Below are 22236 nucleotides of genomic sequence, written 5' to 3' on the forward strand. Positions count from 1 at the left end.
AGAGTGCGTGATTGGGTGTGCGACGAGAGATTGCACACCCGTGGGTAGGTGTGCGCTGAGTGGGTATGTGCAAGAGTGCATGCCCGTGGTGGTTACGGAGTACGTAACGGGGGAGAGTGCACGGGAGGAGTGCGTGGAAGAAAGGTGTGTAACAGAGGAGTGTGTGTAGATAGAGTGTGCGAATAAAATGAGTGCGCCAGGGTGTGCGCGAGGATGTGTGATAAGGGAGTGTATGGAGATGCCTCGATGTGTGAGTGTAGAACGGGTCACGAAGTGTGGATGTGATCATGCGATTCGAGCATCGACGCTGACCGGGGCAGCGCTTAGGCTGACGTATAGCCGACGCGAGCTCTTGGGGCGTGGTGCACTTTGTGTGCTGCGGGGGCCAGCAGGGATCGTTACCGCGGCGCTCTGGCAAGGAGCGCCGTGCACGATTCGGGCCGGGTCCCGCCCTGTATGGTCGGTGCCGCGTCGTAGCGGCGACCGGCACGATTCCGGGGGAGGTAGGCCAGGTCGGACCTTCGCCCCATGGCGGGCGCGGTGCTCCGACCGGGGGAGGTTGGGTCATCGGGCCGGAGACCGAAAGGCTCCGCGCCGGGATGGTGCTTGGAACCTCGACCCAAGTATGCCTCCTCCCCAGAATCGAAAATGCCGGACGGACCCAACCTACAGGAGACTGACCATCCGCACGCATTGCTCGGTTTTTCGAAGCCGGGCTGTGAAAATGCATTACCGCACAAGAGGCTCAAGGTAGTGGACAACTGATAGTAATGGCGATAGTGATGTAGAGGGATGGTAGCTCTACCATCCCTCACTTGGGGCACAGGAGCTATAGGTTTATGGGGTTTGGCGGTGCGAACTAGCCAGGGAGGGCTTGGATAATCGTTAGGGACCTAGAAATGACCATAGGTGACTTGAGATTTAAGTAGTGACATTGTACAAGTAGTGGGGACGTAGAGAGATTAGATGGATGATAATGACGAGGGAGTGCTTAGTATAAGGGATGACGGGGAGCACTAGTATTAGAAAGGAGTATATAGCTAGATGGTGCTGTGTGTATGAGCGTGAGGTTTAGGCGGAAATGAGGCATTGCGAATGGAAGTTCTTGGTAGTGCTGGTGAAATGAGGCAATGCTCGAGAGCGATGTGTCTGTGTGTGAAAGTGTATGAGTGGAGTATTGAGGATGTGTGTAATTGTGTATTGAGTGATTGCCTTGCATGGGGTGCAAGTGCAGGACAGGAATGAGAGCACAAGAGTGTTCAAGAGAGCTTGGTGGTATGGAATGAATGGTGTGGAGTGAGTAGTGGAATATGTGGCGTGGAGTGTATGGTGCGAAGGAGTGAATGGGGGAAGGATGGACCCCTTCACGAATACCCGGGGAGGGTAGTTTAAAAGTAGGTAGAGGGAGTAGGAAAACTGGTTGGATATTGACATCTGTGGTGCAGGGAGTAGCAGAGTAGTGCTTAGAGGGGTGCATGAGACTGTGGAATGGCTGGGCGTGTGAGCCTGTTAGTACGTATGGTTAAATGAGCACTCCGCCACTGGTAGTCTGTCGGCCAGGTGAGGCCGCAGGTAGGCTCTGGGAGCCAGGTAGAGTCAGTGTTGTGTAGAGTTCAGCAGGGCCCGAGGATCCCAGGAGAGGACCCGGGTAGCCCAATGCCAGAGAGGGCATCGAGGGGGTAAGCGCCAGGGAGGGCCTTCCCCAGGTAGGTTAGGGTGGGGAGCTAGGCAAGCTCAGGTGGTGACGTTCAGTGGCGGAGGTGCGCAGGTAAGTAGGACCTGCTGGGAGAGCCACAGGACCCAGCCCCGAAATTGTGCGAGGGCACAGTAAAGAAAAATCGGGGGAGTGAGACCCCAAATTGGGAGAGCACCACAGTATGGGCAATGGGAATTGGTTTCTAGAACCACATCGTGTAAAGTGGCCAATGAATTGGCAGGGCAAGACCCCAGGTAGTTAACTCTGTTGATGTCATTTAGAAGCATAGTTAGGAGAAAATCTCTTTGCACCATCCGCATCCACTCACCAAGGTGACAGGACTCCACACCAGGTTTTGGCAAATGTTGGAAATGTGAGACGCATCATGACGGAGTTGGACATTGAGTGTTATTCCATCCTTTCCTTCTTGGGAGGGATTGGTGACGAATTTGGTTTAGGGGAGATATGGGAGACAAGACGGGTAGAGACGAATTTGTAAATTTGTAAATTGTGTAAATACTTGGAAGGGCAAGGGTAGAGTAGGTGACATGGGGGGTGACGTACCCGTAGGGACGAGCTTTTCTCAGCTCGCTCTCCCGCACCCTTCATGTCGCATTACCTTGTATGATGTGTACCCTTGCGCCCTCGCCCCCCGCTAACCTCTGTTTTGTCTGCCTCCCCACTCATGGACTATGGCCTTTTGTGTGAGGGGAGTGTGCAGGTGCCCTGAGCGGTGCAGCCGCACTCTTGCTGCCTGCACCCTTGCTGCCTGCCCGCTGCCTGCACTGATACACCCTATGGGCCACACGTTCTGTGGCCTGGCACCGATGGACCACATCTTCTGTGGCCTGGCACCTATGGACCACACGTTCTGTGGCCTGGCACCTTTGCTGGGACAGATCATTGCTGACAGCGGTGTCTTACTTGCAGACCACTGCGTTTTAAGTGGCATCGGTGCCATGCAGGCGGACCACCTGAGTTGGCCCTGCTGGCCATAAATAAAAAAGCGGACGTGGTTTGTGCCCTTTTTATTAAAGAACATCAAGCAAGAAGACAGCCAAGATACATCGGCCCAGCAGAGCACAGGACGAGAAGTCATCATTTATAACTTTGAAATGTTTTTTTTGGTGCATGGGTGATGGTGCTTTTCATGCATGTTTTTTTATTATGGTGCATTTTGGTACATATGGGTATGGTGTATCGATGCAGTGCATTGCGAATGGCATTTCCTCTTTTCAAAAAGTCTTCTCTTTTTCCCACAAAAGACAGGTCCTGGGTTCTAGTTTTGTAAATAATGCTCCCCACCGGCTTAAATGTTTAGTTTGAAAACCATTCCGTAATTCGGTTAATTGTGGGCGCGAGTCAGTTAGGTAGGACACAACGCAGCAGGGGGGATTGAATATCTAGTGTTAAAACTGTCGCACTCAGGGTAGTAGGTTAAAAGTAGAGGGTAACTACACCTAAGTGTCACACTAATTGTTAAAAGATAGTCCTGATGTTTCGGCTCGGGCCGAAACTGGAAAAAGGAGGGGTGCAGTGTTGCGGTTTTGAGAACCCACACTTGTTGTAAATATCACGTCATTAAAGGTTAAAGGTAGCACCCCATAGATAGGCCACAAGCAACACGTAGGTCACCATAGGACATCAGTTATTTCATTAGTATGTGTATAGATAAGGCCATTTTTCCAAAAGTTGAAACTGCGTTGTGTCAATCAAATAACGAGTAGGCCCCATTCGTCCATTTTGACAGCCTCGCCCTCCAAGCGACGCCATTAAGCGTGCCCTACAGTCTGTACCCCACGGCCCTCCCAATTGTTACGCGCCTTGCCAGCAGCGTTCGCAGCCTCGCTGGGCTTCCGCCCAAACACCGCCATACGCCACGAGGTGAGGCCCGGAAACAGGGGGCGGAGCGCCAGGGAGAAGGTGTGGCCACGTCAACCAACTATCAAGGCGGGGCCAGTAAGCCATAACCAGCCAACCAGGGTGGGAGTGACATCGCCTGATAGGCGTGGTTTTTGGGCTGGCGGAGCGATCGCTGGCTGGATTATAAAAGCGAGCGCACAAAGCCCTTTTACAGGACTTATTGGGAGAGCGCACATTTAACAGGACTTATTGAGAGAGCGCACATTTAAGAGGACTTGTGGGTACATGCGCTGTGCGAAAGGACTTACTCGCTGGCGCTGATTAAAGAAGGACGGCCAAGGACTGTCGTGATTACGAAGAACTCGAGAGTATATGCGCTTGATCAAAGAGGGCTCGCTGGCATTGGGAGTTCAAAGCCGGACATTGGAGAGGGGGCGTTTGGCGCGGGTCGTGCGCCTATAACGTACGCTAGTACCAGCCTTCCCCCCGTCATTATAACTGTCCGTTCGCGTCACACTACACGCAGAGCTGCCTGCCGGGTTTCGTCCGCTGGACCGGAGCCTGGACGCACTGGTGACCATCAACCTGTTCCTCTACAATCCCCATGTGAGTGTCTGTATGTGAGACCGGCCCGTTTGTCCAGGGAATAAGATAAGACTGTTTAAGACTGCCCTGTGTACTTCTCCTTCCTCTTTCTATCTTGCACACTTCTTTCTTTTCCTCTTCTAATTGTACAAATTGTTAATAAATTGCCCTGTTCTTTCTGGTTTCTCCTTAATCCGATCATCCTAGTCTTTTCTCCATTGGGTAAACGTGGCACGATCGGAACAGCCATAATCGGGTCTATTCACTTGTTAACAGCTCGGATCGCGGGTTGCTATCCGCTCGGCATATTCCCTCCATATCCGTGATTCGAGCGGGAGTTATTCCCTCGTTTCCGGGTCGGCGTTAGTAATTAGGTAGTAGTGAATCCCCAGGCCTAACAAGCCCTACCTAACGCCGCGCCGGGAAGGACGTTATAACTTCCAGGACTCACGTCGGCCAGATAAAAGGACAAGGGGATTAACCCCCCCCCCCCCCCCCCCCTTGATAAGGGCAGAGCCGACGTTGGAGATCCGCAACAATACAATAAAAAGCACATTAAAAATATATTAAAATGTACGTACAGTATACGTACGCGTAGCTGCTGGTTCTCATTCAAATCAAAGGCGACGCCATATGCATTATAGCCTGTGCTGCGGTCGCATGCTTGCTTTGTCTTTCGCTGGTATTTTTGTGATTATTCCTTCTTTTCTTTTTATTTTTGTATACTGAATCGAGGCTCGTGAAAGCTACAATTTATTTCACAAACAAATCAACCAGACAAACAAAATATATAAAAAGAGGGAGCAGAAGACAAGATGGGGACTGAAGGGGAAGCACACACAAACACAACATTTGAGAGCAGGGAGAAGTGTGGGAGGGAGGGGGCTTGGGAGGAGGAGGCGTGGGAAGGGGGGGGGGGAGAGGTATAAAACACAAGGGGACCGAAATTAGCGGGGGTAGAAAAGATCAAGGTTTTGGATGGGGGAAGATAAGAGATGGTGGTGAACAGCTGTTTTAAAGACCTGCAGGGTGGAGTGGGATTGAAGAGGGTGAGGGAGTTTGTTCCAGAGGCGGGAGAAAAGAGGTATGAAGGAGTGAAGGTGAGCAGAGAGTCTTGATTTTGGCAGTTTAACCATAAGAGCGTTGCAGGCAGATCTTGTACGACCTGAAGGAATATTTGGGGGACAGAGCCCAGAGAGACCTGGGGGGGGGGGGGGGGGGGCAAGGCCAGAGAGGAGTCGGTAGAAGACAGAAAGACCACCAACCTGCCTGCGGTGAGTGAGTGAAAGGCCCTTGGAGTTAGCTTCATCGCGGGAGATTCCAATGATTCCAATGATTCTGAACGCTTTGGTTTCAACAGCGTGAAGACGAGCTAGGTGTGAGGCAGGAGCACCAGACCAGAGGGGAGAGCAGTATTCCATAGAGCTGCGGATGAAAGCCTTGTAAGTGGTGAGGAGCTCAGGTGTACCAAGGAAGGACTTCACACGACGGAGGATGCCCAGTCGGCGACTGGCTTTGGAGGCCAGATTTGAAATGTGGTTTTCCCAAGAAAGATCATGGCAGATAGTGAGACCCAAAAGCTTGAGTGACAGAACTTCTTGGAGAGGATTATTCAGAAAGTGGATGGGAGGGTTGTCCAGTCGGTCTTTTCGGAGAGACATCGTAAGAGTGTGAGATTTGTCAGGATTGAAAGACATGTTCCATTTGTATGCCCAGTCTGTGATTTTGTCCAGGTCTGCAGAGAGTGAGGAGGCTGCAGACTGCCGATCTGAGGGATGAGGAATGGAGCGACAGAGAGTAGAGTCGTCAGCAAAGAGATAGAGAGGATATTCAAGAGAGTCAGAGAGATCATTGATATATATATATAACCACCTTTAGAGGCCATTTTTCCCCGCAAGCGGGGGTTGGCCTTTTTCGGGAACCATGGTGGTTGTTGTTTGTTTTGGTCCCCTTTTTGAAGCAATGTTTTACGGCCGGATGCCCTTCCTGACGCCAACCCTTTTTGCCGCCTTTAACGACAAACAGGGAATTACCAGTGAACTGGTACTCAATTTGCCGACCTCGGAAGGATGACAGGCTGAGTCAACCCCCATGGCGGGTTAATGCAGCGATCGACCGGGATTCGAACCCAGGATCGTAGGATCCTAAGCCGGCACCCTAGCCGCTAGCCCAACACCAGGGTTTTAGAGAGATCATTGATGAAGACCAGAAAAAAGCACAGGGCCCAGAACACTGCCTTGGGGAACTCCAGCCTGAACAGGAAGAGGAGATGAGAGAAACCCATTCAGGGCCACACGTTGACTACGACCAGAGAGGAAGTCCGCCAGCCATGCGTGGAGATTTCCATGGATACCAAAGGAGGAGAGCTTGGTGAGCAGAGCGGGGTGCCAGACCGTATCGAAGGCACGTGAAATGTCAAGGGAGACAGCTCTAATTTCCTGTTTGGCGTTGAGGACCTCCATCCATTGTTGAGACAGCAGAAGCAGCATGTCCAGAGTAGAGTGACCTGGTCTGAAACCAAATTGATGGTCAGAGATCAAGCCATTGGAGAAGAGGAAAGATTTCATATCTGAAGCAATGATGGATTCCATGACTTTGCTGATAATTGGGAGAAGGGTGATTGGTCTGTAGTTGCTAGGATCTGTTTTTGCACCTATTTTGTGCAAAGCGGTGATGTTGGCTGATTTCCAAGCAGATGGCAGATGACCTTGAGCAAAAGAGAGGGTGAAGAGAACAGAAAGAGGGAGTGAAAGAGCGGAAGAACATGATTTTAGGACCCGTGGGCTGATGCCGGCAGGACCAGTTGCAGAATCAGAGTCGAGGGTTGACAGAAACTTTTCCACCTTGTCAGGAGGAAAGGACACAGAGTCCAGGAGCAGCTGGGTACGACTGGGTACGGTGGGTACAGAGAGGGATGGGTTTGGGACACAAGATTTAGAGGCAAACACAGAGTTGAGGCATTCAGCTTTTTCACGTGCGGAGTCAGCCGTGTAGCCGTTTGAGGTGAGGGAGGGGATGGAGGGGGAACAAACACCAGAAACAGATTTGACCAGACGCCAACAGGATTTGGAAGAGGGAGACAGATAAGAGAGTTCGGTCTTGAGAACGGAGAGATATTGTTTCCTGGCTCTCCTGAGGGTGGACACACACTTGTTTCGGGCTTTGTGAAAGGAAATGAGATTTCCTTCCGTTGGATTTGCTTTCCAGGAGACGAAAGCAAGTTGTTTCTGGGCAACAGCCTCACCACAAGATTCCATGTACCATGGACGGGAGGAAGGGTATGACAACTGAAGACGAGATGGGATAAATCTGTGCATGAGAGAGAGCAATTTACTTTGAAAGAATTCCCAGGATGAGTTGATGTCAGAGGCGGAAGAGATGGGAGACCAGTCCAGATGATTGATGGCTGCTTGAAGACCGTGCCAGTTGGCCTGAGTGAAATGCCAGACTCGTCGACGCTGAGGAGGCTCTCTGAGAATGGTCAGAGAGATGTCCACTTTAACAAGCACATGATCAGATGAGCCGATTGGAGCAGAAGAAGAGCAGCAGACATTTTCAGGGAAGTTGGTCATAACCAAGTCCAGAAGAGAAGATGCTCCGTTGACTGAGATCCGGGTCGGGAAATTGACAGATTGTGTCAGTCCCAGTGAGTCGCAGAAGTCCTTTGCTGAAGAGCCATGGCTGGTGAGAAAGGTACCCACACCCAGCCAACTTGCATGGTGACAATTGAAATCACCACATATGAGGAAGAGAGAGTTGGGATGGGTAGATAGAAGTTGGTCCATATTATCAGACAGCGAGATGTAGATGGAGTCATCACTGTTTGGTGGACGGTACAACACACATATGAACAAAAGGTGGGAGCGAAGGGGAAGCCGTAGCCAAAGGTATTCCTGGGGGTGAGGTGGAGAGAGGGCAGTGGAGGGCGAGTGAGGAAGTGTTTTTTATAAAGATAGCAACCCCACCTCCAGGACGAGGCTCAGGTCTATCATACCGGAGGAGGGAGTAACCTGGGAGAGATACCAAGGCATCAGAGACATCATGAAGGAGGAAAGTTTCTGTTAAGCAGATCACATCTGGTTTGTCAGAAGCAACCTGTATGGAGAGATCAGTCAAGTTTGAGCGAAGGCCCCGGATGTTTGAGGTCCATACCGTTAATGAAGAGGAAGGGGGAGTATCGGATACAGAACAGGGGGGGGGGGGGAGGTAGGGTAAGTTGTGGAAGAGGAGGAAGAGGTAGGGAGAGCTGTTGAAGGTGTGTCAGAGATTTCAGAGATTTCAGAATAGGTTGGAGAAAGGGAAGAATGGGGCAGACAAAAGGTTTGATGGAGATTGGGTGAGGCACAGTGAGGTGTTATTTGAGGAGGGGGAAGAGCGAGGCAGAAGGTTGGGGGAGATGAAGGTGAAAGTTGGAAGGGGGAAGAATCAGGGAGGATGCTTTGAGGAGGGGTGAGAGGGGAGTCTAGGAGGGGAGGAGCGAGGGAGAGTCTCGGAGGGGAGGGGTGTGGGGGGAGTTTAGGAGGGAGGGGAGGGAAGGGGCAAGGGGGGAGATTTGAAAGGGATGGGTGATGGGGAAGATTTGGAGGGGAGGGGCAAAGGGGTAGATTTGGAGGGGAGGGGTGATGGGGAAGTTTTGGAGGGGAGGGGTGATGGGGAAGATTTGGAGGGAAGGGGTGATGGGGAAGATTTGGAGGGGAGGGGCAAGGGGGAAGATTTGAAAGGGATGGGTGATGGGGAAGATTTGGAGGGATGGGGCAAGGGGGAATATTTGAAAGAGATGGGTGATGGGGAAGATTTGGAGGGGAGGGGTAAGGGGGTAGATTTGGAGGGGAGGGGTGATGGGGAAGTTTTGGAGGGGAGGGGTGAGATTGGATTTTGAAAAGTGTACGATTCATGGGAAACGAACATTTCTTGCAAAATGAGTTTCTTGAGACCGAGTCAAAAATACGTTTGAGGACGCTGAAGGAGGGGTGGAGGGCTGGAGAGTTTAGGGAATGTAGAAAAGAGTAACTGGAAGAGATGGTATTATTATTTTTTTTTGGAATGAATAGATTTGGTGAGCAAGACGAAAGCATCCTTTTGTAGGAGAAGAAGAAAAAGGTGTTATAATATATGACAGAAAACAGTTGTTCAAGGGAGAGATTAAACATTTCTAACCATGTGATCGCGTGATCACGAACAACGTGGACGAAGAATGAACAAACAAATAAGAACAAGAAATAAACGAATAAGAACTGAGAAGGAAATATTTTTTTGGGGGGTTTTTTTTGAGTAGAGATATTAAACAAGGAGGTATGGGGTGAACGACTGGGACGAAACAGAGAACGAAAGAAATTGCAGCGCATTCGACGAACCGCTGAGAGAAAACAAAACCACAAGGTCGGAGACGGTCGCCTAAGCCTACTACACTAGTACTAGTACTAGGCCTCAGAATACTCGACACGCATTAACCGACGATTGTGTATACATGTACGAAAAATTAACACCGAAAATTTTCCTAAAGACACGCTATAGGTACACACCCCGAAAGATAGATACAGTCTCGACAAAAACACAATTGTGAAAAAATTACTTCGCTTCGAAAGCGTCAGCGCATGGACAGCTTCGAAAAGACGTGACCTCGCCGACAAAGATCTCGCGAGATCTCAACACTTTGCACTTTACACTTACACTTTACTGTGTAAAGGTTCCTTGACTGTGTAAAACAACCAACGTAACGTGGCAACGGCGAAACATGACGATGCCGGCTCAGACGTACAGTATACGTTTGTATATATATATATATAGGCAGGACCCAGCACCTCCAATGATGGGGGCTCATAGTGCGAGAGGACTGGGGGGTGATAGTGGGAGATAGTGTCCGATGTAGAGGGATGGTAGCTCTACCATCCCTCACGTTGGGGCAAAGGAGCAGTAGATTTATGGGGTTTGGCAGTGTGAACTAGCAGAGGGCGGGCTAGGATATTGTTAGGGATTTAGAAGGATGACAATAGGAGACCGAGATTTAAGTAGAGACATTGATACAGGTAGAGGGGACGTCGTCAGATTAGAGGATGTTAATGACGAGGGAAGTGCTTAGTATAAGGGAAGACAGAGAAAGCACAAGTATTAGAGGGAAGTAGTTAGTTAGATGATGCTGTGTGTGTGTAATTGTGGGTGCCTCTTGGGCTTGGTGAAATGAGGCATTGGTCGAGAATGGTTGTGTGTGTGAGAATCTGGTTATCGTTGAACTTGGTGAAATGAGGCAATGGTCTGGGATGACCGGAGAAAGTGTATGAGTGGTGTATTGAGGACATGTGTAATGGTGTTCAGTGATTGACTTGCATGGGGTGCAAGTGGATAAATGGAGAGAATACTTGGTGTGTGGGAATAAATGTTGTGTGGAGTGAGTGGTGTGGAATGAGTGGTGTGGAGTGCATGGTGCGAAGGAGTGGATGGGGGAGGATGGACCCCTTCACTAATACCTGGGGAGGGTAGTTTAAAGTTAGGTAGAGGGAGTAGGTAAATTGTTTGGAAATTGACATCTGTGGTGCAGGGAGTAGCAAGAAGTGCTTGGTTGGGTGCATGAGTATGTGGAATGGCCCGACCGATAGAAAACAACGGAGGGACTCCCGACGGGGAGCGGCAAAGATTCAGGGCGAAGCCGCAGCCTCCTCCAGTTATTTACTCTGGTTTTACGAATTACGGTGTTTTTCTTCATTTTAAGGCATTTTTAAGACATTAACTTGCTGGGAATGACTGAGAGGAGAAGAGGAAGAGGCCCACCTTGTATGCACTGGATGGAAGGTGTAAGACTGCAACCAAACTGCCTCTACCAGCGCTTCGGGAAGCCTGTCAACCTTCCGAGATCGGCAAAATGAGTACCAGCTTACTGAAAACAGGAGGCACTGCATCAGCGGCACAGCCGTGCTCTGAACAATGATCAACCAGCAGCCTAGGCTGCATATGAAATGACGAGTTAGGTAACAACTTGTACCACAACACCACGGTGATTGCCAGCTTTGGGAAAAAAGAAAATGCGATCAAATAAATGTGGGTGGACATTCAGGGAGTGATCCGGTGAGGGAGCAAAAGGCCTGCAAATGTATGCCGTATAAGACATAAAAAGGGCATTGTCAAGAAAGTGGTCATTGCTCTGGGACTATAAAGAAAGAAAACCAGAACTGAGGGCCAACAAGGCAAGTCCAGTGTGAAACTGGCACAAAGCCATGTGGTGCTCCAAGTTTGAGGACGAAGGCGGCATGCAACGCTGGTGGGCGGAAGGATGCAGCTGGAGCCGTGAGGATGGGCGGTCGTAGTAAAGGCACTTGGCAGGATGACAACGCAGCAGGGACATGCAGTAAAATGTGTCAACAGTGACCTGCAAAGCCGCAAAGCTGACCTCTCGTTAAAGGGCCTTGTTCAGCTGCATTGCCACAGCCTGATGTGTGTGCTGTAAACTCCAGCACAGATTGCGTTCCCAGGAGTCACATGAGGCGGCCTCAAGAAAAAGAAACTGCAAATCAATCAATCAATAAATAAATAATTACATGATGCTGATGCCAAGCACTTACTGAAGCCTCATAATGGATGGAACCTATCTTGCTTACCTACGTAATTGGAAAAACCTCCATCAAAGATACAAAACATCCGAACTATAGATTTCCTCCTTCACCTCTATTCCCCAGGTCATAACGTTAATACATTTTATCGCACATTCATGAGAGTAGGCCTTTAAAGATTGTGCTCAAAACTGATAACCAAAACCCAAAATAAGAATAAATTATGTTTTATCACAAACATCACAAAAATTATCAAGTTTAAAAAAAGACTTTAATCGCAGTTTTTTGAGTACCTAACAAATACAAATTTTGCTTGTGCACGAAAATCACTGACGGATGTCATACCTTGCCAAATATATCAAAGATTACTTGAAAATATTTGATGAAACTAATTCGATTGGGTCCAATTATGCAAAATAGCTCCTACTTCCCATTGATTTTAAGGCAGAAACACTTATTCGACCTCAGGTCAAAAATTCACATTTTTGCATATGTAATACAAGTCATTTTGAGGTCATTTTGAGGCTGTTTAAGTCATTTTGAGGTCAAATTTTTTTCGTTTAACTTTTTAAAGCCAAATCTGTGAAGCAAATAAAAGTAGGGTTTGTCAGGATAGCTCGGGATAGCACACTCACCTTCAAGCCATCTAGTCTGGGTTTGTTTCCTGGCACAACTACAAGATGCCTCACGTTAGTCCGTTGCGCATTATGTAATCAAATCACCTTCATGTGTAATCAGAAGGAAATGGCAAACCACCCAGTATTTTCTCCTTGCTAAGGAAGATATTTTGGCAGTCGCCAGTACCAGGGAAAGTGTGTGGGATTTATCCAATTAAAATAACAATAATAATTCGCAAAATGTTACTGACCTATTAACACATTTCATGTCGACATGACAGTCTTTGTACGAGACACTTGTGAAATACTTTGGCTATTTATAAAGGAAAGCCATCCAAGGTTAAACAATCTAAACCGGAACAGCACTCTGTAGACCTCTTATCCTGCAGCACCTCAACCAGGAACGTGATGGTCAGGTTGGGCCTCGCCACCTCTTCCTCCTCTTCACTGCACTCCTCCTCGGAAGCCTTAATGATGGCTTCCAACTTCTCCTCAATTAGCTCCTCCTCATACGAGGCGATGACCTCTTCCAATTCCTCAGGCTGCGTGTCTTTGAAGCCTCCCCCTCCCACCTCTTGTGTCAACCCGGAAATATGCCACCTCTCTTCCATGGTGTCGGGAAAGCCTCTGAAGTCGTTGACTGCCTATGGCCATAGATTTGGCCAGCAAGCGTTGATGGTGGAGACTTTTACCTAGTCCACAGAGTCCTCGATGGCGCCGATAGTGCTCGATGTTTAAATCCTTCCAACATTTCCCGATGCTAAGTTTGGGGGCAATCTCAATAACATCCAAAATGCGACGGAAGTTGCGGTGGGTGTAATACGTTTTAAAGGTTGAAATCACACTTTGGTCGAGTGGTTGGATCAGGGAGGTGGTATTGGATAACAGGAAAATGACCTCGACATTGGAATGGTCCACTTTCATCCCCTCAGGGTGGCTTTTTTTAAGACACCAAAATCTAATGAATTTGTCCTTGTCACACAAAAAAAAACCTTTCCATTAACTTTCGTCTGAGTCCGTCCTTTCACCTTTTGAAATATTGCGCTATATTTTGCATAGTTGCCAACTCTACCACTTTCAGCAATAGTCTACCACTTTTTGTATGCTTGAACAGCCTACAATTTTTATTCCCCAACAGTAGCAAAAAATAAAAACCGTTTTCACAAAATAGTTTTAAGTCTCATCGACGTTTTTGATAGATTTCCATGTAGTATAATTTTTGATCGAATTTAATGGACAGAATTTTGATAGATTTTTCATTTCTCAAAATAATACGTATCAAGGTTTTGATTGTGACTGTTTTTGTCGGCCTTCGGGTGTAAATTCATCAGGAAAACAGGATTATTACCCCATCCGGGGAGGAGGTGTCCACCCCTCCAAGATTCTCCTTCCCTCAGTCAATCCCTCCCCAACCCCCCCCCCCCCATCCACCCCCCAAACCATAGATCCTATCAATCCTACCACTTTATATTCTCCGTTGGCAACTATGGTATCATTTTCGGCCCCATCTCTCAATGGCAAAGAATCCCTTAGAAAATTATACTATCCGGATTGGGATTGTGGAAACGCTTTCTCCACCGACTGGTCACGGGAAAAAACTGCTGAATAATTCGGAAGTTGTTCTATACATTGGTGAACACCATCCATCATAGACCAATGGTACACAATTCAACAAGCCCTACAGATAATCACCATGGTTTACCAGATTGCTCTCCTGAAAAAAAAGGGACAGTTATCACGCAAGTTCGGAAATCACAAAATAATGAAATCGCATCTGCCTGAAAACAAAGCTGCTGCAGGACAAATCTGCCCCCACTGCTAGAAGGTATGATCAAATAATCGTACTCACCTTTGAGCTGTCTAGCCAGAGTTTGATTCTTGACTCAGGTGTAAACCGCACCCTGGTGTTTCGCATGCAAGGCAATGTATCAATGTATGATGGGAAGGATGATGCCGGATGACCCGTATGCCAGCGGCGGTCGTTGGGGAACGTTAAAGATCACACGATGACTTTTGTGAAGAGTAGGTAAGTTATTGCCGGTATCCTGAGCAAATTGCAAATTCCTGCCAGTTTTGGTCAAATGTCAAGCCTGGCCAGTCAGTTCGTGAAAAACATGAATGTAAAAATAAATGGAGAAGTTAAAGAAGTAGTCGCCATCCGTTAATAGTACACTTCTGATTAAACCACGATGGTTACCTCCGCCACCGAAGGTGGACAGCGGCTATGTTTTCACCCCTGTTTGTCTGTCTGTCTGTGAGAAGGATATCGCAAAAGGTTAAGGACAGATCCAGACAAAACTTGGTGGACAGGTTTAAGGAAGAATTGATTTGATTTTGGTGAAGATCAGGATATGAGAATCTTAAAGTGATTCTTCACCACTTAGAGATGAGGACAAAAACTATATATAGCAGGGCATTTCAAAAGGTTCTGGACGCGTTATGACCTTTGGAAATCACTTTCAGAATGTCCTGCCAAGATTAGAAATAATAATTATATAAGTATATATATATATATTATATGTGTTAAGTACACCAGTAAAGTACCTAAACTTTTGACTGGTAGTGTATATTGTATGTATGAGACATAGAAACCTCTTTCTAACCACTGACTCGCTGACATCGATGTTTAGCACTTGGTAGGTGGGCCGGTGAATTTAGTTCAAAAGTTTATCGTCAGACCGGTTATATGAATCCAAACCAGTCAGCTCAATGGAAGAATAGTTACCTCTCTACACAATCGTTACAAACCTAAATTCAATCAATATAACCAAAAAGGAAAGATGCTAACTTAAAATGATAACTCAACGTACTCTGCACGGAACACTCCACTATTCCATATTGTTATTCATCCATTCCATACAGCACCGCATCAAGTCTGACAGAATGGTGCAGAGGTAGCACACTTATCCTCAATGTGTCTGGTCTGGGTTAGATTCCTGACTATAAACTGTTGAATTGGTACTTTGCAAGCAGAGAATTACATCACAAGATGTGATTCCCTCCGATGAACATAAAGCTGGGGGTCCCTACTAAAATACCCACAGTTTATTTTGAGCAGAGTAAGTGAATCATCGTCAGCACCCTGAAAAAATTGCAAATTCTCACCCAAATTAACCACTCGAAAGTCAGGCCTGGCCAGCAGATTTGTGAAAGAGTTGGCTCAATCTTATGTAGCTGCTGGCTGACCCCCAAAGGGAAGGTGGCATTTATTGGGGCCATTTAAGCAGTTGCAGTAATAGTCTCTTCAATACAGGTCCTCGTCAATCGAGTTACACGGTGCCACAACAGCTTTCACCCTCCGCTCAAAGTTGAAAGACTTGACTCTTCACATGTCGCCATATAAAGTAATCGCATGGATTCAAGTTGGGGTTACTGTCAGACCTTGTCAATACACATTGGTGCTCATATGGAAACTCAATAACATGGTCATCGAAAGTTTCAAGGAGAAATTAAATAAGAATTCACCATAATGCAGAAACCACTGTTCCCAATGTCCAATCACTCGTTCAGGCTGACAGTGACCGGATGGATGGCCAAGAGGTAAGAGGTACACACACTCACCTCGAAGCTGTCTTTTTTTTCTTCTTTTTTTTGTATACAAGATCGAGGCTCATGTAAGAGCTAACGTCAATCACAAAAAAAAAAACTGACACAAAACATACAATAAAGGGAGCGGGAGACAAGATGGGGATAGAGAGGGAAGCACACAAGTACAACAGCAGAGAACAAGGACATCGGAAGATATGTGGGAGGGAGAGGGCTTCGGGAGAGGAGGCATGGGAAGAGGGGGGGGGGGGGGGGGGGGGAGGTATAAAACACGTGGACACTGCGAGAACTTCCAGGAAAGAAGTTGGTATTTCAAAAAAAGTGGATCGGGTGAATTAACGGGGGTAAAAAAGATCAAGATTTTGGATGGGGGAAGATAAGAGATGGTGGTGAAAAGCTGTTTTAAAGACCTGGAGGGTGGAGTGGGATTGAAGGGAGTGAGGGAGTTTGTTCCAGAGGTGGGAGAAAAGAGGGATGAAGGAGTGGAGGTGAGCAGAGAGTCTTGATTTTGGCAGTTTAACCATAAGAGGGTTGCAGGCAGATCTTGTGCGACCTGGAGGAATATTTGGGGGACAGAGCCCAGAGAGAGCTGGGGGAGCTCGGCCGGAGAGGAGTCTGTAGAAGACAGAAAGACCACCAACCTGCCTGCGGTGAGTGAGTGAAATGCCCTCGGAGGTAGCTTCATCGCGGGAGATTCCAATAATTCTGAAGAAATTAAATAAAAAGCTAGTCTAGCCAGGGTTCGAATCCTAACCCAGCTATAAACTGTCATCCCGGTGTTTTCATCAATGTGTGTGCCGTCCCTCGGATTGACGTTAAACTGGCGTACTGTCTGCCAGCATCCGTTGGTAGACGTTAAAGAATAAAGATCCCATGGTGTCCTTCGCGCAGCCATGATGTCCTTCGCGAAACGTAGGCTAGCTATCGCCGGCATCCTGAACAAATGAGCAATTCCTGCCCTAACCAGCAGAGGGCATCAGCGGCACAGCGACGCCCTCAACCAATGATGCAAACAGCCACCTTGCACTCCATTTAAAAGAAGAAGAATCACCCCCATTTTACAAACATCGTAATAAATTGTCGCACCTTCGTCTTATCCAGTAACAACACCAACCGACGGCTTTGTTTTGTTGATAGACGACTTGCTCATCTTCTTCAAAAATATAGACATGTGGCGGACACGAAAGCTCACTGGCGTGAGGGCATCATTCCGCGCACCAAGTGGGCGGCGGCCACGCCCGAGGGGTAGGCGTGGCCGCGGGATATAAACCGGGCGCGCAGCCCGGAGCGCTCCAGTGCGACAGTTGAGCTCTGATAATAAAGACTCTTAAACTTACCACGTTGTCCGCTTCCTTCTTGTTGTACAAGTAAGCGCGCTACGCGCATCATTGGTGACCCTCCGACGTTCTGGTCAGCCGTCGCTGACCACCCGAACCCGCCACAGCAATGGCAACCAAAGCGGTCCAAATGAAACTCCCCGAGTTCTGCGAGACGCAAGCCGAAGTCTGGTTCCTGCAGGCAGAAGCCCAGTTCCGACTTCGAGGCATCACGGTGGACGAGGCCAGGTACTGCCACGTGGTCGCCTCCCTCGGGCCCGGCACGGCCGCCCGCGTCGTGTCGGTCCTGAGGAACCCACCGGCCGACGGCAGGTACGAGGCAATCAAGCGTCTCCTCCTCGCCACGTTCGGCCTCACGGTGGACGCACGGGCCGACCGCCTCCTGGACCTCCCCGAGCTCGGTGTCACGCGACCGTCGGTCCGCATGGACCATATGCTGTCGTTGATGGGCGACGAAACCCCGAACGCTCTTTTCCGGGTGTTATTTCTACGCCAGCTGCCGGCACGAGTACGCCTCGCGTTGGCCGGTTTTGCGACGACGGAACCCCGAGCTCTCGCTGCCGAGGCCGACAAGTTCTTCGTGGCTTTGGACACGCAGGCGAGTTTTGGCGCGGCCGTCGCGCATCCCAAGGCTGACCCTGATGCACCACACCTCGGGGATCCCGAGGCTGACGCACGCCGCGTGGCCGCCGCCACGCCACGCCCACCACCACCGCGAAAACCGCGGCCTCCGCCTCGACGCAAACCTGGTGCCATTTCCACGCCAGGTTTGGCCACAAGGCGAGGAATTGTTGCCCGCCGTGCTCCTTCGGCAAGTCGGGAAACTACAAAGCCGGCGCTCGGTAGCGGCCCTGAGCGTCGGCCATTCCGGCAGCCTTCTTTTTATAACGTACACCTTGTCCGGGCGCCGTTTCCTATGCGATACGGGGGCACAGGTGAGCGTTATCCCTGCCTCGATGTCCGACAAGCACACCGCGGGCCGGGGCCCCGCGTTGCTTGCCGCGAACGAAACACCCATACGCACATTCGGGAAGCGCTGCCTCTCCCTGCGGTTCGGAAGGCAACGCTTCGCGTGGACGTTCGTAACCGCCAGTGTCCCCATGGCACTGCTCGGTGCGGACTTCCTCTGTGCACACGGGTTGTTGGTCGATGTGAAGAAGACGTCTCGTCCTGGCTGAAACGTTCAGCTCGCTGGCTTGCGCGCTGAGCAGCTCGTTGAGCGGCTCACTGAGCGGCTCACCGAGCGGCTCGCCCAGCGGCTTGCTGAGCGGTTCGGTCCCGGCGAGGTTAGTTTGTACGCTTCTGGCAGCGGACGACTTCACCCGCCTCCTCGCCAGCTTCCCGGCCCTTACGCGGCCCACCTTCTCGGCGGGGGCCATCAAGCACGGGGTGGAACACCACATCCCCACCGCCGGGCCACCGGTCTACGCCCGGGCACGCCGCCTCGAGCCGACGAAGCTCGCGGTAGCTAAAGCGGAGTTCGCTACGCTGGAGCGGCTCGGCATCGTGCGGCACTCCGAGAGTGCTTGGGCGTCGCCGCTTCACATCGTGCCAAAGCCCGGCGGGGGATGGCGACCGTGCGGGGACTACCGGCGCCTCAACGACGCCACCACCCCCGACCGCTACCCCGTCCCCCACATCCAGGACTTCTCCGCCCGGTTGGCGGGCATGTCCTTCTTTTCGAAGGTGGACCTCATACGCGGCTACCATCAGGTCCCCGTCAGGCCGGAGGACATCCTGAAGACGGCCGTCATCACGCCATTCAGTCTTTTCGAATTTCTTCGGATGCCCTTCGGTTTGAAAAATGCGGCTCAGGCGTTCCAGCGCCTAATGGACAGCGTCTTGCGCGACTTGGGTTTCGTGTACGTCTACCTGGACGACGTCTTCGTCGCCAGCGCGTCCCACGAACAGCACCTACACCATCTCCGCACGCTCTTCGAACGTCTGGGCCAGCATGGCCTCATCGTGAACCCTGCCAAGTGCCGGTTCGGGGTCGCCGACATCGACTTTTTGGGGCACCGCGTCACCAGGCACGGGGCCGTCCCCCTACCGGCCAAGGTGGAGGCGGTGAAGGGGTTTCCGCGCCCCCGCACGATCAAGGGGCTCCAGGAGTTCCTGGGCATGGTAAACTTTTACCATCGGTTCCTGCCCCGCATCGCCCAGCTCCTGCGCCCCTTGCACGAGGCCCTCCGAGGGAAGACGGGCAAAGGTGACGTTACCTGGACCGAGCAGATGGACGCAGCGTTCGCGGGTGCGAAGCTCACCTTGAATAATGCCACCATGCTCGCGCACCCGGCACCCGATGCACCGATCGCCCTCACCACCGACGCCTCGGACTACGCAGTGGGCGCGGTGCACGAGCAATGGGTGCGTGGTGCCTGGCAACCGCTGGCGTTCCTCAGCCAGCAGCTTCGCCCGCCCGAGCGCCGCTATAGTACCTTCGACCGAGAGTTGCTCGGGCTTCACCTGGCGGTCCGGCACTTCCGCCATCTGCTCGAGGGCCGTGCGTTCACGGCCCTCGTCGACCACAAGCCACTGGTCTTCGCGATGGGCAAGGTCGCCGAGTCGTGGTCGGCCCGGCAGCAGCATCACCTCTCGGCCGTGTCCGAGTACACGACGGACATCCGGCACGTCGCGGGGAAGGACAACCCGGTGGCGGATTGCCTTTCCCGGTCCGTCGCCCACGCAGTCCACCTTGGCATCGACTACGCCCGGATGGCGGCGGACCAGGCCGCCGACCCTGGCATCCAGGCCTTGCGGACCGCCGTCACGGGCCTCCGCGTCACCGAGGTGCCATTCGACGGCGCGGCCCTCTTGTGCGACGTCTCCCTCAGGCGGCCTCGCCGCATCGTGCCCGCGGGCTGGCAGCGCCAGGTTTTTGACGCCATCCACGGCCTGTCCCACCCGGGCACGAAGGCCTCCCAGAGGTTGGTCGCTGACAAGTTTGTCTGGCATGGCCTCCGGAAGGCCGTCCGCGGCTGGACCAGGACGTGCCTCGCGTGCCAGCGCACGAAGGTGCACCGGCACACCCAGGCTCCATTGGCCCCGTTTACGGTGCCGGCACGTAGGTTCGACCACGTGCACATGGACCTGGTGGGACCTCTGCCCCCCTCGCGGGGTTTCACCCATGTCCTCACCATGGTGGACCGCACCACCCGGTGGCCCGAGGCCATGCCTTTGGCGGCGACGACGGCGGCGGACGTCGCGCAGGCGTCCATCGCCACCTGGGTCGCCCGGTTCGGCGCCCCCTCGGACATCTCGTCCGACCACGGCCCCCAGTTCACCTCGGAGCTCTGGGGGGGGGGCGGTCGCGTGGGGGCTCCGAGCCACCCTCAGCGACGGTGGCTGGGTCGACAGGCTCCCCTGGGTCCTGCTGGGCCTCCGGACGGCGCCCAAGGACGACCTGCGCGCATCCGCGGCGGAGTTGGTCTTCGGACAACCGCTGTGGGTGCCGGGCGAGTTCCTCCCCGACCCCACGGCACCATGGTGGTCTGCGGCGCAGGAGCGCTCTGCGCTGCAGGAGACCGCCCGGAGGTTCGCCCCGGTGCCGACGGCGCACCACGGGCACCCGCCTACGCACGTCGCCCCGGAGCTTCGCACCGCGGAGTACGTCTTCGTCCGGCACGACGCCCACCGGACACCACTGCGGCCCCCGTACGACGGGCCTTTCCGCGTGCTGGAGACCGGGGTGAAACATTTCACCTTGGACATCGGCGGCACTTCCGACCGCGTCTCGGTGGATCGCCTCAAGCTGGCCCACCTCGACGTGGACCACCCACCGCCGGTGGCTCGGCCCCCGCGTCGGGGCCGCCCCCCTGTGGGCGGACCCCCGGCACCGCCCAGGCCCGCCGGCACGCCGCCCCCCGGTCCTGCACCCCGGACGCCGCCAGTCGCCAGAGGGCGCTTCGGCCGGGTCATCCGTTTGCCCCGCAAACTGGCCCTCCAGGTGCGTGGGAATTCTGGGGGGGTGCGTGTGGCGGACACGAAAACTCACTGGCATGAGGGCATCATTCCGCGCACCAAGTGGGCGGCGGCCACGCCCGAGGGGTAGGCGTGGCCGCGGGATATACACCGGGCGCGCAGCCCGGAGCGCGAGCGCTCCAGTGCTGCAGTCGAGCTCTGATAATAAAGACTCTTAAAGTTACCGCGTTGTCCACTTCCTTCTTGTTGTACAAGTAAGCGTGCGTAGCACCGCGCTTCAGACCCTTTATTTTTCCACAAGATTCTCGTGATATAACGATGCGGTGTATGGCGCTAACAATCACTGGTTACTAGGCTGCAGAGCTGTAAGCTATTAAATTATTATACAAGGTATTATTGCATGTCCTGTTGATAATAACAGCCTCACGTTGCCTCGCACTCGCACATGATAACTCGACTAACAAGTCGAAAACATCAAATAAACACCAGTTCAACGATACAAACACCGTCCATTACATTAGTACCTGCTTTATACCAACGGGTATAATACCGCTCAACGACCGAAGGAACTGGGCAAGCACCATCGCTGCATTCTCTGGGCGCCGGGTTTTGGTCAAGCGTCCCTTCCATGTGCTCCAGTCTTTCACTTCCGTAATTTCCGGGCAGCACTTCCGCCTACTGTCACACAATACAGTCTCTGAACACAAGCACTGCCCCAACATCTCTGCATCGCATCAGAAGAGCCAATTAATAGCATTGCGATGGAATCTCGAGCTTCGTTTCAACTTTCATTGACGTCGCGACTCAAAGCGCTTGGGGCTATCTATTTATTACGTACGCACGAGGTGAGAAAATCTATTTATTTCGTACGCACGAGGTGAGAAAATCTATTTATTACGTACGCACGAGGTGAGAAATTGAGAATATGAAAAATGAGAATGAATATAAACGTTGCGAGGAGCGAGAAATTAATGTCTGTATGGGGAGCATGGTTACTGATAAAGATCCGGGTTTAAATGTGGGAGCAAAGAAGGTTGGGACTGGGATCGGGAAATGATATAATTTGGGTTTAGGGGGTTTATGGGGGGATTGCCTCCAAAAATATGTATTTCTTTTTTATTTTAAGTCGT

General features: G+C 51.4%; 1 protein-coding gene across 1 annotated transcript in view; it reads right to left on the reverse strand.

Moving 5' to 3' along the window:
- ABITRAM (actin binding transcription modulator) overlaps window positions 1-21964 on the reverse strand; it is a 120626-nt gene extending 98662 nt beyond the window's left edge. The window contains exon 1 of the mRNA XM_068128679.2: window positions 21631-21964. Coding sequence (XP_067984780.1) covers window positions 21631-21736 — 106 coding nt within the window. The 5' untranslated portion in view covers window positions 21737-21964. The remainder of the gene's footprint in view (window positions 1-21630) is intronic.
- Window positions 21965-22236: the final 272 nt, after the last annotated feature.

This window comes from Myxine glutinosa, chromosome 1, assembly GCF_964187855.1.
Source record: "Myxine glutinosa chromosome 1, kmMyxGlut1.1, whole genome shotgun sequence".
NCBI lineage: Eukaryota > Metazoa > Chordata > Myxini > Myxiniformes > Myxinidae > Myxine > Myxine glutinosa.